We start from the raw sequence: 16507 nt of genomic DNA, 5'->3' as shown, positions 1-16507 counted from the left end.
GAGCAGGTGGCGGCGGGGCGGGCTCGGCGGCGCTGTGCCTGCGCCTGGGCCGCGAGCAGCGGCGCTACTCGCTGTGGGACTGCCTCTGGATCCTGGCCGCCGTGGCCGTGTACTTCGCGGACGTAGGCACGGACATCTGGCTCGCCGTGGACTACTACGTGCGAGGCCAGCGCTGGTGGTTCGGGCTCACGCTCTTCTTCGTGGTGCTCGGCTCGCTCTCGGTGCAGGTGTTCAGCTTCCGCTGGTTCGTGCACGATTTCAGCGCCGAGGACAGCGCCACGGCCGCCGCTGCCGCCAGCTGCCCGCAGCAGCCTGGAGCCGAGTGCAAGCCGGTGGTCAGCGGTGGGTCTGCAGCTGGGGAAGGCGAGGCTCGTCCTTCCACGCCGCAAAGGCAAGCGTCCAACGCCAGCAAGAGCAACATCACAGGCAGCAACAGCAGGGGGGCCACGCGGGCCAGCGGCATACACAGGTCTGCGTCCTGCTCCTTCTGCATCTGGCTCCTGCAGTCAGTCATCCACATCTTGCAGCTCGGGCAGATTTGGAGGTACCGTATCCGGGGTGGGGAAGAGGGAGGTTTGCTTCTGCTACGGCATCCCAGTGCTTTGCTTTTGCACAGATACCATTTGTGGTTACCATTGGAGTAACCCTGGTCACTTTTTCAGGTGTTGGTTGTTTTTAAATCTGGGGCTTATTATTATTATTATTATTTGGAGATCACACTTTGGGGTGGGAGGGAAGTGAGAGATAAGGGAAAGGCAGCTGAGTTGGTTTGGTCACTTCACAACCCTTCTGCCTTCCCACTGCTTCACTGGCTTCTCTCTCTTTATATGCTGCAACCCCACCCCAATTATAGTGATATTGTTTCAGTGAATAGGAGAGGATTCCTACGACATCTTCTAAAATCCTTTTTTGTTGTAAGTGTTGAATTTGAGGTATATGTGGCAGTTTGGATGATTTCTTTTGTTCACTGAGAAAGATTGTGACTTCCAGTTAGATGGGAGTTATTGCTGCTCAATAGTACCCACATTTTAATTATTATTGCTGGAAAAGTACTACATGAAAGAGATTAGTAGGGACATGACTGCTTGTCTTTGAAATATGTATATATCAAGCATGGATAAGTACACTTTATGGAACCCAGACTGACTTTCATAGTGTACTTGCTGTTTATCTTGCAGTATCACCATATTTGATTTCTCATGTAACTAAAAACACTTGGAGAAGGGTGGTGTATCATGTAAACTTTAGCACACTTGGCATCTTCACCGACTGCATTGGTACTTGTCATCTGATCTACCAAGTCTTTTTACACAAATCTTACTTCCACTTACAAACTGAAATATAAGGCTAAACTTGTTGGGCAGAGAGAAACCATCACCCCAACAGTCACTGCAGGGATGTAGGAATATAATGAAACAGCATATTCAGGAATATGTTCTTTCAAATTTTTTGTGTTTAATGGCTTTTTGAAGCACCATTTTACATCTGCAAAAGTTCTTTGTATTGAAGTGTATGACTATTGATGCTAACACTCTGGAGCTTTTTTTTGGTTTTAACGTGACTTAGTAAATGTGTGTTATAAGTAAAACAAGGAAACTTCCTAGAAAGTGCACCCATAACGTGGTCCTGCGACCACGCTCTGCTGTGCCAGTGTTCTTTATCCATCTCACTTGTAGTTATTTTATGATACAAGAAATGTTAAGTCATTGACTGTGGTGAGGGATGCCTTGTGGAAACAACTCAGAATTTGTGGAATAGAGCTCAAAACTTCCTTCTGCTTACAGAGAGCAATAGTGTTTTCAATTGAGGGATTATTTTGCAACCTTTCCTGTGATCATTGCTTTTAAAGCAGGGTAAGCATTGTCATAGACATTGACCTTTCAAATTGTCAAACTGTTTTTTATCAAGCAAACACTTTCTGGAAAAATGGTATATGATATACAGTTAGACATTGATGTTGGAAACCTCCATATGTTGTATTCAAAGGCACTTTCTGAAATACCAGTGAAATCAGATAGCCATATTTCCTGTGGATGACCATTGCCAAGACTTACAGCTGGATGCTCTGCTCGTCTTCAGGTTTGATGAAGAACGTGAATGCTTGGTTTAATTACTGAAATTGTTTCATGGCCAGGCTGCATATGATTGGCAGTTTTAATCTGACAATGTGGTAAATGAAGCTAACTTTTGGATTTGGAAATCACTTACTTATAATCACCTTTGAAGTTTCTCGATTTATATAAATAATGCAAATACTTCTCAATTCTATTGACTGAAAAACTTCATATTCCCTGTAGATTGATGTTTTCTGAAAAATCTGATATCACGTTTTGTGAGCTGAAGAAGTCATTTTGATTATTACTGTGTTGGCTAGATCTCCTAAACCAAACATTTTCCTGGTTAAAAATTATGTTTAGGTTTCTAAGGAAAGAAAATACAGAAAGTGAAAAATAATTAGGAGAAGAAAAGGGCCTAAAAACATGTCATTGAGACCATAACCAGTGAGTTAACTGGCCATACAGAGACTCTCCCAAGGGGGTGGAGGGATGGAAGGGTAAGGATTGATTCTAGAAGGAGAACCACAGGCTATCAGGCAAATGCATTAATTGACCCAACCCTTGGAGAAACTGGTCACACATGGCTCCTTTCTCTTAATAACTTGTTAAGCGTTTTTCTCAGGGAAGGCATTATTTTCCTTAGAGGCTCTGAAGTTTATTCACATAATCATTTGGGAGAGAGTATTATTTTTGGAAATATCCTCAGATATTTGTCTACATTTTCAGAATAATGTGTTTAGTGTGTAAGTCGGAATTACCATCTACTCTAGCCCGTCTTGCATTTTGGTAAAGATACTTGGTGGATGGAGGGGTAACCTGGGGGAAGCATGATCTAAGAACAGTCAGCCTCGTTTTCTCTTGGTAAAGTATGATTTTTTAATTTAGCCCAACGGAAAAGGGATCAGAAAGCTTGTGGAATTAACACTCAAATACATTCTAAAGTGTTCGAACTTGTCTGAGTGTAGAAGATCTGAATAGAACTTCAGGGGTAGATCCATATTTAATAATAAGATAGTGAAAATGTGATTTTCTTTTCAGATTATCATATTAGGCTGTTAAGCTTAGACCATTGTGCTTTCTTAAATGAGGAGCATCCCTCTGCCTCTTCTAGCTTTTCTTTTGAATGCCTCGTACACAAACGTTGCAGAAACACCAGGGCACTGATTGGTTCAAAGCTGTGAGGTCATTATTCATACTTTAACATGCCTGTTTCTGAGATCAATAGTGGGTTGTAGCTAGGTTGGTAACCATTGTATTTCCATGAAATTGTAGTTATTTTAAGTAAGGGGCAGATTCTAAAAGCTTTCTTTAGATAAAATCTTTTGAAATAAGATCAAAGTGCTTGCTTGTTTGGAAATAGCTATTTAAAAACTTCTGGACAAAATTTACATGTATTTATACATTTATTACAAATGGAACTGCTAAAAGCAGTGATACGTATTCATTGTAATTGAAGTTTACTAATGGGAAATTAATGGCAGCTTTTAAAGTCGCAGGAGGCAGCGCTGGGAAAGAGCCATTTCAAATAATGAAGTGAACTTTTTCTACCACATGAAAAGAGCAATTATGACTTTAAAGGAAGGGTGCTTGCGAATGAATGCAAAAGCCTTTTCTTTCTTGTTCTTTTCATATGAATCCAGAAATTACTGCCATTCAGCCAGTGGGAATCACCAATACTCAATAAGAATTTTTTTTTTTTTTTTTGGTCCTTATACTTATGGTCAGTTATATGTAGATCTTTTTTTTTCCTTCAGAATTTGTAAATTTACACCTAAAATTCTAGTTGAATGTCTCTTATGCATGTGTGTTTATATATATTTGTTTTCTAGCAAATATGCACATTGCAAAAGATATGTCCATGGATGATAGAGTGGGCTGTTTTTTTACTCTTTTGATGTTTGTCTCCGAGTCTATATCATGAGGGTTGTGTGGGAAAGGCATGGCGAAACAGCAAGTTGTCCTGCTCTCCTCCTGCCAGACTGTAGGGCCGGTTTCCCTTGGAAGGAAAGAACAGGTATGCTACAGAAATTAACCTGCGTTCTATGTTCAAACAGGTTGGGAAAATGATAGGGTAAAGAATTTCTCTATAGCAGGACTTCTTAGAGCCTTTAATAAGTAATTGCCAATCACTTTTTAAAGGCATACCTATCAAGTACCCTAGTAATAATGTGGCACACACAGCACTTTGAGAAATGTTCTGTTCCATTCAAAAACCTCGCTAAATGGGAGTAATAATAATTTTGAACAACACTTTAAATTCTGCAAGTGTTTTTATACTCTTTATCTCATTTAATTTTTACAGCAACCTAGGAGGAAATTAGTAGTATTGCTACATATATTAGAACACTGGTTCAGAGAGGTTAAGTAACTGGCCCAAGGTTACTCACCTATTTTGTGATGTAGCTAGGATTCAAAACCAGGCCTATCCTACCCTAAAGTCTACACCTTCCTGGCTCCATTGGCTATCTCCAAATGCCAAATTGGATAATAATGACAATACTGTCAGTTTTACCTTCGCTGGGACTGGCAAAGTGGGAGAAGGAGCACAGTTTAGGTAAATAATGGGATCTTTCCATTAACGCACTAGTAGTTAAGTGGCAGAACAGGGACTTGAGCCTAGATCGTCTGACTCTAAGTCCAGTGCTCCTCTTACTACGCCATTTGGCCATGCTGAGGTTTTTGGTGTAAATCCCAGCTAAGTTAACATGACGTTGTAGTGGCATTCATTAATACATGAGATTGTGTATATAAAAATGCAAAAAGTGCTTTGCAAGTGATAAAGAGGTTCTGGAAATAAGAAATGGGTAGGGAAATAGATTTACACCTTCAGCTGTTGAAAAAATACTTTTTTGATCCTGAGGTTGTCCTGCATTCTGATACAGGTCAGATAAGACTGGTGCCATTTGCTGCATTTATTGAATGGTCATTTCTTATATGTTTGTATTCCCTCTCATTGCATATTAATTTTATTTATTCCATATATAGAACACTACTGTATGCAAGGCACTGTGCTAGTCACTAATTATCCCAAGATGAATAAACACACATTTTCTTTCAAGGAATCTGCTGTTGGGTGAGGAAAACAGAAAAGTAAATAGACAATTACAGTATAGGGAAATAAGCACTATGATAGAAGCAGGAAACACAAACCACCTTGGTGTCAGGTAAGATTCAGAGCAGGGAATGTCTGAGTAAAGGTTTAAATGATAAGAAACCTACTTTATGAATCAAGTGGGGCTTTGGCTAGAGAGGCTTTGAGACAGGAATGCATAAAGGCAGAGGGCAAGAAAGAGAAAGGTGGGTAGTTGTGTGCCTTGAATATAGAATGAGGGAGGGAGAGCAGCTGAGGATGAAGAATGAGTTGGGCAAGATAATGAAAGGAATTTAGATTTTATTCTGAAGACATTGTGGAGCCACTGAAGGATTATTGGGGAGGGTGGTTGTGAAAGTATTAAAATATTGTTTTATTCATAGGAAAGGTGTAGGAATTGAGAGTTTTTGTGGCTGTGTCATCAGTTACTCTCTGACTTAGTCATGGCTCTTCCATTCATGGAAGTTAGTTGACTTCAGAGGAATTGAGTATTGATGTAATTGGGATGTATAAATAGACACAACATGGTGGAAGAGTTGTTTTTTCAGAAAAACCAGGTGGTTGAAGTTTTAATTATATTTATGCAAAACTGAATTCTCAGCAAAAAAAAATTATTTTATGTTACTTTTTGAAGAGCTTTTCCTTAAGATATAGTGGTCTTCACTTTATTGAAATTTAGTTTTCCTGATCCATACACGTTTGTTGCTTATATGTACATAGAAACCCATTGCTGTGGAGTCGATTCTGACTCATAGCGACCCTATAGGACACAGTAGAACTGCCCCATAGGGCTTCCAAGGAGTAGGTGGTGGATTCGAACTGCTCACCTTTTGGTTAGCAGCCAAGCTCTTAACCACTGTACCATCAGGGCTCCTATATTTACATAGCACTTTAAAATTTCCAGAGAACTTCCGCGTCTCCTTCCTTATTTGATCCTCAGAATAATCTTGTAAGGTAGCACTTCCATTTTCCTATGTGGAAACCGAGGCATAGAGAAGTGTAAATGGTTTTCTCCCTGGGTCCCATAATTCTGTGCACATTCCAGACTAGAATTCAGCACCAATATAGAGGGAAAAAAGCAACATAATGGTTGATGGGACAGAGGATGATCAGGTAGAAAAGAAGCGTGAAAACTTCAGAGTTCTCTCATAACTCCTGAATTGTGGATAATTATTGTAATGTGTGAGGTTTTCCATGGGTACTCAGGACAAAATGGATGGGAACTACAGGAAAAGATTTTGAATTAATACAAGGAAAAATTTTTTAAGTAGTCAGAGGTATCCACAGATCACTAAGCTGCTTTTGAAGCACTGAGTTCCCCATCATTGGAGATGTTTAAAACTAGTTTGGAAAACTATAGGCAGAGATGTGGTAGAGAGACTATCCTACAAATGTTTGAACTAGAAGACCATCTTCCAGTCCTGAGATTTTATGGCTCTGTGACAATTTTCATCACTATATGCTTCTCCAAACATAGTAGACTTGGCTTTGCTTTTGGTGGGTGAAAATAATAGAGGGAGTTTGCTTGAGATACTGCGCTTGTGTCATTTTAAAATCTGTTCATTGGTTTAGGGACCCAGACTCTTCCCGGGAGCATCACAAATCCATGCAACAACCCTGAGTACTGGGCTTGGTATTTAGACCTCTGAGTTAGCTGACAGATATAAATCCCACACAACCAGCCGGTGCCCTGGGCATTTGCTTGGGTTTCTGTATGAGTTAGAATAATTTATGCATAAATCTATGTGGTGGATATACCTGTTTCAGTATCTTTGCAATGATCAGTGCAAAGGCTGTAAATTGTTTCCATTCACATGAACAATGCATTGTTTTCTGCAGGAGGGTGAAAAAAAAGTTTATGCTTAGTACTTATACTTATTACTCCCAAACAAAATTGTAGACAACCTTCACAAGGCAATTGAATGTAGTGTCTATACAAATATATATTATCAGTTTTGTACAGTACCTGCACATTCTTGAGTCATTGGCTTTGAAAATCTTTGTTTAGTCAAGTACACAGAATTCTTTAATGTTTGAATGTCCAAGTTCACAACTTCATATTGAATGTGTTCTATATTTTGCAGTTTGAATGAGATAGTCTACTTATGAATTTACATAACATCAATCTCTGAGTAATTTCCCTTTATATGGACTCATGGGCTAATCTGATTAACAGCTTTCTTGTGATGTAGCTTTTGAAGTTTGAACAGGGAGTGGCACACTAGGCATACAAAAGCAAGACTAGGAATTAGAATTGGATTTATTATTCTTATGCATTCTCAAATATAAGATGAAGTATGGTGTTTGTCATGGGAAGATGTATATTGGTGTCTCAGGGTAATGCGGTCTTGTCTTTTCAGGTATTTGTATCATGTTTGCCAGGAAGAAGGAGACTGTCTAGAGATTCATTATAATAGGCAGCAGTATTAACCTGATATATCTTTGCCTATTGATTGTTATTTTGCTGTTCAAGGAGAATGCATAATCTTATAAAAGAGTTCCAATTTTTTGATGGATTCTAGGGAAAATCGCAGTAATTCTCAAAAGGAATAATTTTCAAAAATTCTTGAATAGTGTTGCATAATTCTGACGACCATACCAGGTGACCTTATGCCAACCACATGGTGGTGTCATTGGTAGCTGATGCCATGGTGGCCAGGAAGACAGATTATGATCAATGAGTCATGAAACTACTCTAGGATATTTATATGAATACATGCTCAGTGAATGTTGGATGATCTGTGAATGAAACTTAGGCATTATTCTTTCTCCTTCATGAGAGTGTAGCTGAACTTGCTGCTTGGTTGCTTCTTTGGGATTCTAATGGTACATACAGTACATTAGAAAAGGTGCAAAGATATCTATAAAGGATAAGACAGCTCTGTTTTAGATTATTAGTATTAGGAAAGTGATGTTAAATTTCAAAAAGTATTAGTCATTCTTTCAGGAAAATGTATCTAGAAACCCAACTTTGCCTTCCTGCTCTTACTAATAGGACAGTCAGACTGTGGATGGTTTGGGATATTTTTTGCTTAATTCTTACCTACATGTAACTGTCTGAGCTTATACTTACAAAGAATTATTTTTAGTATCTTTGGAGCTTCTGTTTTTCTACTCACGGAGCTCTGGTGGTGTAACGGTTTAGTGGTTGGCTGCTAACTGAAAGGTTGGCAGTTTGAACCTACCCAGTGGCTCTGTAGGAGAAAGATCTGGTTATCTATTCCTGCCACCAATAATCTTTCGGTTTGTCGTACTGTAGTGGCTTGCATGTTGCTATGATGGTGGAAGTTATACCACAAGTATTTCAAATAGCAGCAGGGTCACCCATGGTGGACAGGTTTCAGTGGAGCTTCCAGACTAAGATAGACTAGGAAGAAGGACCTGGCAGTCTGCTTGTAAAAGGTTGGCCAGTGAAAGCCTTATGAGTAGCAGTGGAACACTGTTTGATATAGTGCCGGAAGATGAGCCCCTCAGGTTGGAAGGCACTCAGAATATGACTGGGGAAAAGCTGCCTCCTAAAACTAGAGTTGACCTTAATGACCTTAATGGTGGAATAAAGCTTTCGGGACCTTCATTTGCTGATGTGGCACGACTCAAAGTGAGAAGGAACAGCTGCAGATATCCATTAATTACCAGAACATAGAATCTACAAAGTATGACTCTATGAAAATTGTAAGCTGTCAAAGGTGAAATGGAACGCTTGAAGATATATATCCTAGGCCTTAGTGAGCTGAAATGGACTGGTATTGGCCATTTTGAATCAGACAATCATATGGTCTACTATGTTGAGAATGACAAATTGAAGAGGAATGGTGTCACATTTGTTGTCAGAAAGAACATTTCAAGATCTATCCTAAAGTATAAGGCTGTCAGTGATAGGATAATATACATTCGCCTATAAGGAAGGCCAGTTAATACAACTGCCTTAGTCATCTAGTGCTGCTATAACAAATGCCACAAGTGGATGGCTTTAACAAACAGAAGGTTATTCTCTCACAGTCTAGTAGGCTAGAAGTCTGAATTCAGGGTGCTAGTTCCAGGGGAAGGCTTTCTCTCTGTTGGTTCTGGAGGAAGGTCCTTGTCATCAGTCTTCCCCTGGTCTAGGAGCTCATGGCTCTGCTTTCTTGGTGGTATGAAGTCCCCATGTCTCTCTGCTCACTTCTCTCTTTTATATCTGAAAACAGATTGATTTAAGACATAACCTAATCTTATAGATTGAGTCCTGCTTCATTAACATAACTGCCACTAATCTCACCTCATTAACATCATAGAGGTAGGATTTACAACACATAGGAAAATCACATCAGATGACAAATTGGTGGACAATCACACAATACTGGGAATCATGGCCCAGCCAAGTCGATATACATTTTTGGGGGACACAATTCAATTCTTGACATTCCACCCTTTGGCCTTCAAAAATTCATGTCCTTGCCACATGTCAAACATTCACCCCATTATATCATAGCAAACGTCTTAATTCAACTCCAGATCCAAAATCCAAAAATTCCCCTTCATCTGTGAAATCTAGAATACAAGTTATCTGCTTCCAAAATACAATGGTGGAACAGGTACAAGGTAGACACTTCCATTACAAATGGGAGACATTGGAGGGAAAGAAGGAATAACAGGCACCAAGCAACTCAGCAGAACACATTACATTATCTCTCAAGGCTTGAAAATAATCCTGTGTTCTCTGAAACCATTTAAGCAGTGGCCCTGCCCTCCATACTCTAGGTATTGTCCACCGTCTCCAGATTCTGAGTGAAGTTCCCTTGGCCGTGGGCTTCAGCTCCACCTTCTAGACACACTGGAACAGCAAAGCTGCTCCCTCGAATTTGGGCGACCCCATTCTCCTAGTCCATCTGAGTGGTGACTCCACCCTTTGAAACTGAGGCAGCTCTACTTCCTGTGTTCCTTGTCTTTTTAGCTTCTGCTTCCTAGTTCCTTGGGCTCTAGCCCTTCAGGCCTCTCTGCCTACGTCTGCCCTGCTGGGACAAGTGTTCCCAAGGGCATTAGTTCTACTGGTTTAAGTACCTAGAGTCACCCCACTTTGCTAGTAAATTCAGCCAGAAGGCATTCAGCTGTCTTGCTGTCTGGGTCGGCAAGCCTAACTCCACTGATAAGTGCGCAGAGCCACCCTACTCCATCAGGAAGCCTCCTGCCCAAAGGCACTCAGCTTTCTGCTCTATGGGTTGGCTCCAGTGCTGTCTCACGCTGGTCTCCTGGTTCTGCTGCTGCTGTTTCTTTGGGGCTACTTTTTGCTGTCTGTGCCATCTCCAGTGTTAACAGTACTCCTCATTTCCTTCCGACTCCTCACCACATTTCTCTTTGACGTCCATAAGTCCACCAACAGTCTCTTCAAGGCAATCTAGGCTTTTACTGTTAGACACTTTAAAACTCTTTTAGCCTCTTCTATTCACAACAACTATTACTCAAGTTCATGCACCAACCATTAATGCCAAAGATGAAGAAATTGAAGATTTTTATCAACTTCTGCAGTCTGAAATTGATCACACATGCAATCAAGATGCATTGATAATTACTGGTGATTGGAATGTGAAAGAAGGAAACAAAGGAGAAGGATCAATGTTTGGAAAATATGGCCTTGGTGATAGAAGTGATGCCGGAGATCGCATGATAGAATTTTACAAGACCAACAACATATTCATTGGAAATACCCTTTTTCAACAACGTAAATCGCGAACAACAACATAAATGGCAGCTGGACCTTGCCAGATGGAATACACAGGAATCAAACCAACTACATCTGTGGAAAGAGATGATGGAGAAGCTCAATATCATCAGTTAGAACAAGGCCTGAAGGCCTGTGGATGACTATGGAACAGACCATCAGTTGCTCATATGCAAGTTCAAGTTGAAACAGAAAAAATTAAAACAAGTCCACAAAAGCCAAAGTACAACTTGAGTAGATCCCATTTTAATTTAGAGAACATCTCAGGAATAGATTTGACACAATGAACACTAATGGCCAATGACCAGACAGGATGTGGGATGACATCAAGGACATCATACATGAAGAAAGCAAAAGGTCATTAAAAAGCCAGGAAAGAAAGTTGAAATGGATGTCAGAAGAGACTCTGAAACTTGTTGTAGAACATAGAGTAGCTAAAGCAAATGGAAAAAATGATGAGGTAAAAGAGCTGAAAAGAAGATCTCAAAGGGCGGCTCGAGAAGAAAAAGTATTGTAATGAAATTTGCAAAGACCTGGAGTTAGAAAACCAAAAGGGAAGAACATACTCGGCATTTCTCAAGCTGAGGGAATTGAAGAAAAAATTCAAGCTTTGAGATGCAGTATTGAAGGATTCTACAGGGAAAATATTGAATGATGCAGGAAGCATCAAAACAAGATGGAAGGAATACATAGAGTCACTGTACCGAAAAGAATTGGTTGATGTTCAGCCATTTCAGGAGGTAGTATATGATTAATAACTGATGGTGTTGAAGGAAGAAGTCCAAGCTGCACTGAAGGCATTGGCTAAAAACAAAGCTGCAGGAATTGATGGAATACCAGTTGAGATGTTTCAACAAACAGAAAACTGGAAGTGCTCACTCATTTATGCTAAGAAATTTGGAAGACAGCTCCCTTGCCAAGCAACTGGAAGAGATTCATGTTTGCACCCATTCCAAACAAAGGTGATCCAACAGAATCTGGAAATTATCAAACAATATCATTAATAGCAGACACAAGTAAAATTTTAATTCAAAAGTGGTTGCAGCAGTACATTACAGGGAACTTCTAGAAATTCAGGTCAGATTCAGAAGAGGACATGGAAGGAGAGGTATTGCTAGATGGATCTTGGCTGAAAGCAGAGAATACCAGAAAGACGTTGTCTTGGTTGTCTAGTGCTGCTATAACAGAAATACCACAAGTGGATGGGTTTAACAAACAGAAATTTATTCTTTTACAGTCTAGGAGGCTAGAAGTCTGATTTCATGGTGCCAGCTCCAGAGGAAGGCTTTCTCTGCGGGAATGTCGTTGTCATTAATATCCCTGGTCGAGGAGATTCTCAGTGCAGCGACCCTGGCACCAAAGGTTGCGCTATTCTCCTGGCTCTTGTTTCTGGGTGGTATGAGGTCCTTCTGGCTCTGCCTGCTTCTCTCTTTAATATCTCAAAAAAGATTGACTTAAAACTCAATGTAATCTTGTAGATCAAATCCTGCCTCATTAACTTAAAACTCGTTGTAATCTTGTAGATCAAATCCTTCTCCATTAGCATAACTGTCTCTAATCCTGCCTCATTAACATCATAGAGGCAGGATTTACAACACATAGGAAAATCACTTCAGATTAGAAAATGGTAGACAAACACACAATACTGGGAATCACGGCCTAGCCATATTGACACATACTTTGGGGGGACACGATTCAATCTATGACAGATGTTTACCTGTGTTTTATTGACTATACAAACACATTTGACTGTGTGGATCATGACAATTATGAATAACATTGTGAAGAATGGGAATTCCAGAGCATTTAATTGGGTTGATGAGAAACCTGTACATAGACCAAGAGGCAGTCATTAGAACAGAACGAGGGGGATACTGTGTGGTTTAAAATCAGGAAAGGTGTGTGTCAGGTATATCCTTTCATCATATTTATTCAATTAGTATATGAAGCTGGACTGTATGAAGAGCACAGCATCAGGATTGAAGGTAGTCTCATTAACAACCTGTGATATGCAGATGACACTACGTTGCTTGCTGAAAAAGAAGAGGGCTTGAAGCCCTTACGGATGAAGATCAAAGACTGTAGCCTTAAGTATTGATTACACCTCAACATAAAGAAAAAAGAAAACCCTCACAACTGGACAAATAAGCAACATCATGATGAATGGTGAAAATTTTGAAGTCGTCAGGGGTTTCATTTTACTTGGATCCTTGGTTAACGCCCATGGAAACAGCAGTCAAGAAATCAAAGGATGACCCACACCTCACACCATACACAAAAACTAATTTAAAATGGTTCAGAACCCTAAATATAAAACCAAAAGCTATAAAGTTCATAGAACAGAAAATAGGATCAACACTAGAGGCCCTCATACACGACATTAACAGGATACAAACCATAACCAACAACACGCAAACTCCAGAAGATAAGCTCAATAACTGGAATCTTCTAAAAATTAAACACTTAAGCTCATCAAAAGACTTCACTGAAAGAGTAAAAAGAGAACCTACAGACTAGGAAAAAACTTTTGGACATTATAAGTTAGACAAAGATCCAATCTCAAATCTGCAAGAAATCTAACACCTCTACAACAAAAAGACAAATAATCCAATTAAAAAATGGGCAAAGGAAATGAACAGACACTTCACCAAAGAAGACATTCAGGCAGGCAACAGACACATGAGGACATGCTCACAATCACGAGCCATTAGAGAAATGCAAATCAAAACCATAATGAGATATCATCTCACCCCAGTATTACTGGCACGAATCAAAAACACTGGATATAACAAATGTTGGAGAGTCTGCAGGGAGATCAGAACTCTTACGTACTGCTGGTGGGAATGCAAAATGATACAACCATTTTGGAAAATAATATAGCACTTCCTTAGAAAGCTGGAAATAAAAATACCATATGATCCAGCAATCCCACTCCTAGGAATATATCCTAGAGAAATAAGAGCTGTCACACGAATAGACATATGCACACCCGCGTTCATTGCAGCGTTGTTCACAATAGCAAAAAGATGGAAACAATCTAGATGCCCATCAACAGATGAATGGATAAACAAACACAATGGAGTGCTATGCAACAATAAAGAACAATGATGAATCTGTGATGCATCTTCTAACATGGATGAAACTGGAGGGCTTTATGCTGAGTTAAAATAAGTCAATCACAAAAGGACAAATACTGTATGAGACCACTATTGTAAAAACTTATGAAAAGGTTTACACACAAAAAGAAACAATCTTTGTTGGTTACAAGGGATGGGAGGGGTGGGGGGTAAATACTAAATAGACAATAGGTAAGTAGTAACTTTGGTGAAGGGTAACACAGTACACAATATTGGGGAAGCCAGCACAACTTGTACAAAGCAAGGTCATGGAAGCTCCATAGACACATCCAAACTCCCTGAGGGACCGAATTGCTGGACAGAGGGCTGTGGGGACCATGGTGTCAGGGAACATCTAGCTTAGTTGGCGTAACACAGTTTATAAAGAAAATGTTCTACTTACTGCCTTGGTGAGTAGCATCTGGGCTCTTAAAAGCCTGTGAGCAATCATCTAAGATACTCCACTGATCTCACCCCTTCAGGAGCAAGGGAGAATGAAGAAAAGATACAAGGGAAAGATTAGTCCAAAGGACTAATGGACCACAACTACCATGGCCTCCACTAGACTGAGTCCAGTACAGCTATATGGTGCCAGGCTAGCACCACTGACTGCTCTGACAGGGATAACAACAGAGGGTCCTGGACAGAGCTGGAGAAAAATGTAGGACAAAATTCTAACTCACAAAAAAAGACCAGACTTACTGGCCTGACAGAGACTGGTGAAACCCCAAGAGTATGGCCCCTGGACACCCTTTTATCTCAGTAATGAAGTCACTCCTGAGATTCACCCTTCGGCCAAAGATTAGACAGTCCCATAAAACAAAACAAGACTAATGGGGCATAGCAGTCCAGGGACAAGGACTAGAAGGCAGGAGGGGACAGGAAGCTGGTAATAAGGAGCCCAAGTTTGAGAAGGGACAGTGTTGACATGTCGTGGTATTGTTAACCATTGTCATTAAAACAGTATATGTGCTAACTGTTTAATGAGAAACTATTTGTCCTGTAAATCTTCATCAAAAGTACAAAAAAAAAAAAAAAAGAAATCAAAAGATGTATTGCATTCAGCAAATCTGCAAACGACCTCTGTTAAGTGTTAAAAACCAAAGATGTCACTTTGAGGACTAAGGTGTGCCCTACCCAAGCCATGGTATTTTCAGTCACCTAAATGCATGTGAAAGCTGGACGATGAATAAGGAAGACCAAAGAAGAATTGATGCCTTTGGAATACGGTGTTGGTGAAGAATATTGAATATACCAGGGACTGCCAGAAGAACGGACAAACTTGTTTTGGAAAAAGTACAGCCAGAATGCTCCCTAGAAGTGAGGATGGCAAGATCTTGTGTCATGTACTTTGGACATGTTATCAGGAGGGACCAGTCCCTGGAGAAGGACATCATGCTTGGTAAAGTAGAGGGTCATCAAAAAAGAGGAAGACCCTCAACAAGATGGATTAACACAGTGGCTGCAACAGTCAGTCCAAACATTGGAACGAATGTGGGGATGGCGCAGGACCAGGCAGTGTTTCGTTCTGTTGTACATAGGGTCCCTATTAGTCAGAACCAACTCGACGGCACCTGACAACAAAGCAATCTGCTTCTGTAAAATTACAGCCTAGAAAACCCTATGAGGAAGTTATACTCGGTCACATGGGGTTGCTGTGAGTCAAAATAGACTGATGGCACCTAACAGCAACATTTTTCTACTCAGCAGAAATTCATAGCTAGTACTATCACACCACCATCATCACCTTGTCATTCTCAAATATCAATCCTGTGTCTAGTACATGTAGGTTGCTGCTTGCAAGACAAACTTGCAAAGAAGGATTATAATGGAAATAAATCCATCCAGAAACCTCCTAGAAGTAAGAGATGAGCTGAATGACATCATTATGTCTTTTCTAAGGTGAGGGGAGAAACTCATAAATATGGCTGATGGATTTTATTTAGAGAAGCAGTTATCCTTTTGTGAATCGGCAAAATTGAGAGTCAGGAGAGAGGATTTGGCCATTTGATAGCTGCATGACCCCAGGCAAGTCCCTTAACAGCTCAGGGTTACATGTAACAGCAGGTAAATGATGTATGTAACACAGCTTCCATGGCCCCTCAGAGTTTAAAGCTGCTTTTGGCTTCTTTCTTCTGCATCTTAGTTTCCTATCCACATGATGTGATTGGTCAAAAGTGATAGATAGCCAAGATTCTTTCCAGCTCTAACATTCTGATTCTACTCTCATTATCCATTATAAAGAGTATATGCAGAACAAGGAAGAAAGGCCCTGGCACTCGCCTTCTGAAAATCCGCCAAGGAAGACCCTATGGATGACAAGAGTCTGATCCACAAGCCATCATGGGGATCGTGCAGAACGGGGCAGTGTTTTGTTCAGTTGTGCATGGAGCTGCCATGAGTCAGGGACCAACTGGATGGCAGCTAGCAACAATAATGTGCACAAGAAAAGTCTGTACATATTCTTCTAAGGCCACAGTTACAGCTTTCTCCGTTTATATGAGTCAAAGGGGATCTACCAAGGACATTCCAGCGTTGATACTATTTA

General features: G+C 40.3%; 1 protein-coding gene across 1 annotated transcript in view; it reads left to right on the top strand.

Annotated features, from left to right (window-relative positions):
• The window catches only part of XKR4 (XK related 4), a 559646-nt gene that overhangs the window by 930 nt on the left and 542209 nt on the right, over positions 1–16507 (top strand). Inside the window, exon 2 of the mRNA XM_004372613.1 lies at positions 7–544. Within this exon, the coding sequence (XP_004372670.1) occupies positions 7–544 (538 nt within the window). The remainder of the gene's footprint in view (positions 1–6; positions 545–16507) is intronic.

The sequence above is a fragment of the Trichechus manatus genome, unplaced genomic scaffold (assembly GCF_000243295.1).
Source record: "Trichechus manatus latirostris isolate Lorelei unplaced genomic scaffold, TriManLat1.0 scaffold00018, whole genome shotgun sequence".
NCBI lineage: Eukaryota > Metazoa > Chordata > Mammalia > Sirenia > Trichechidae > Trichechus > Trichechus manatus.
This window is presented reverse-complemented; position numbering and strand designations above follow the sequence as displayed.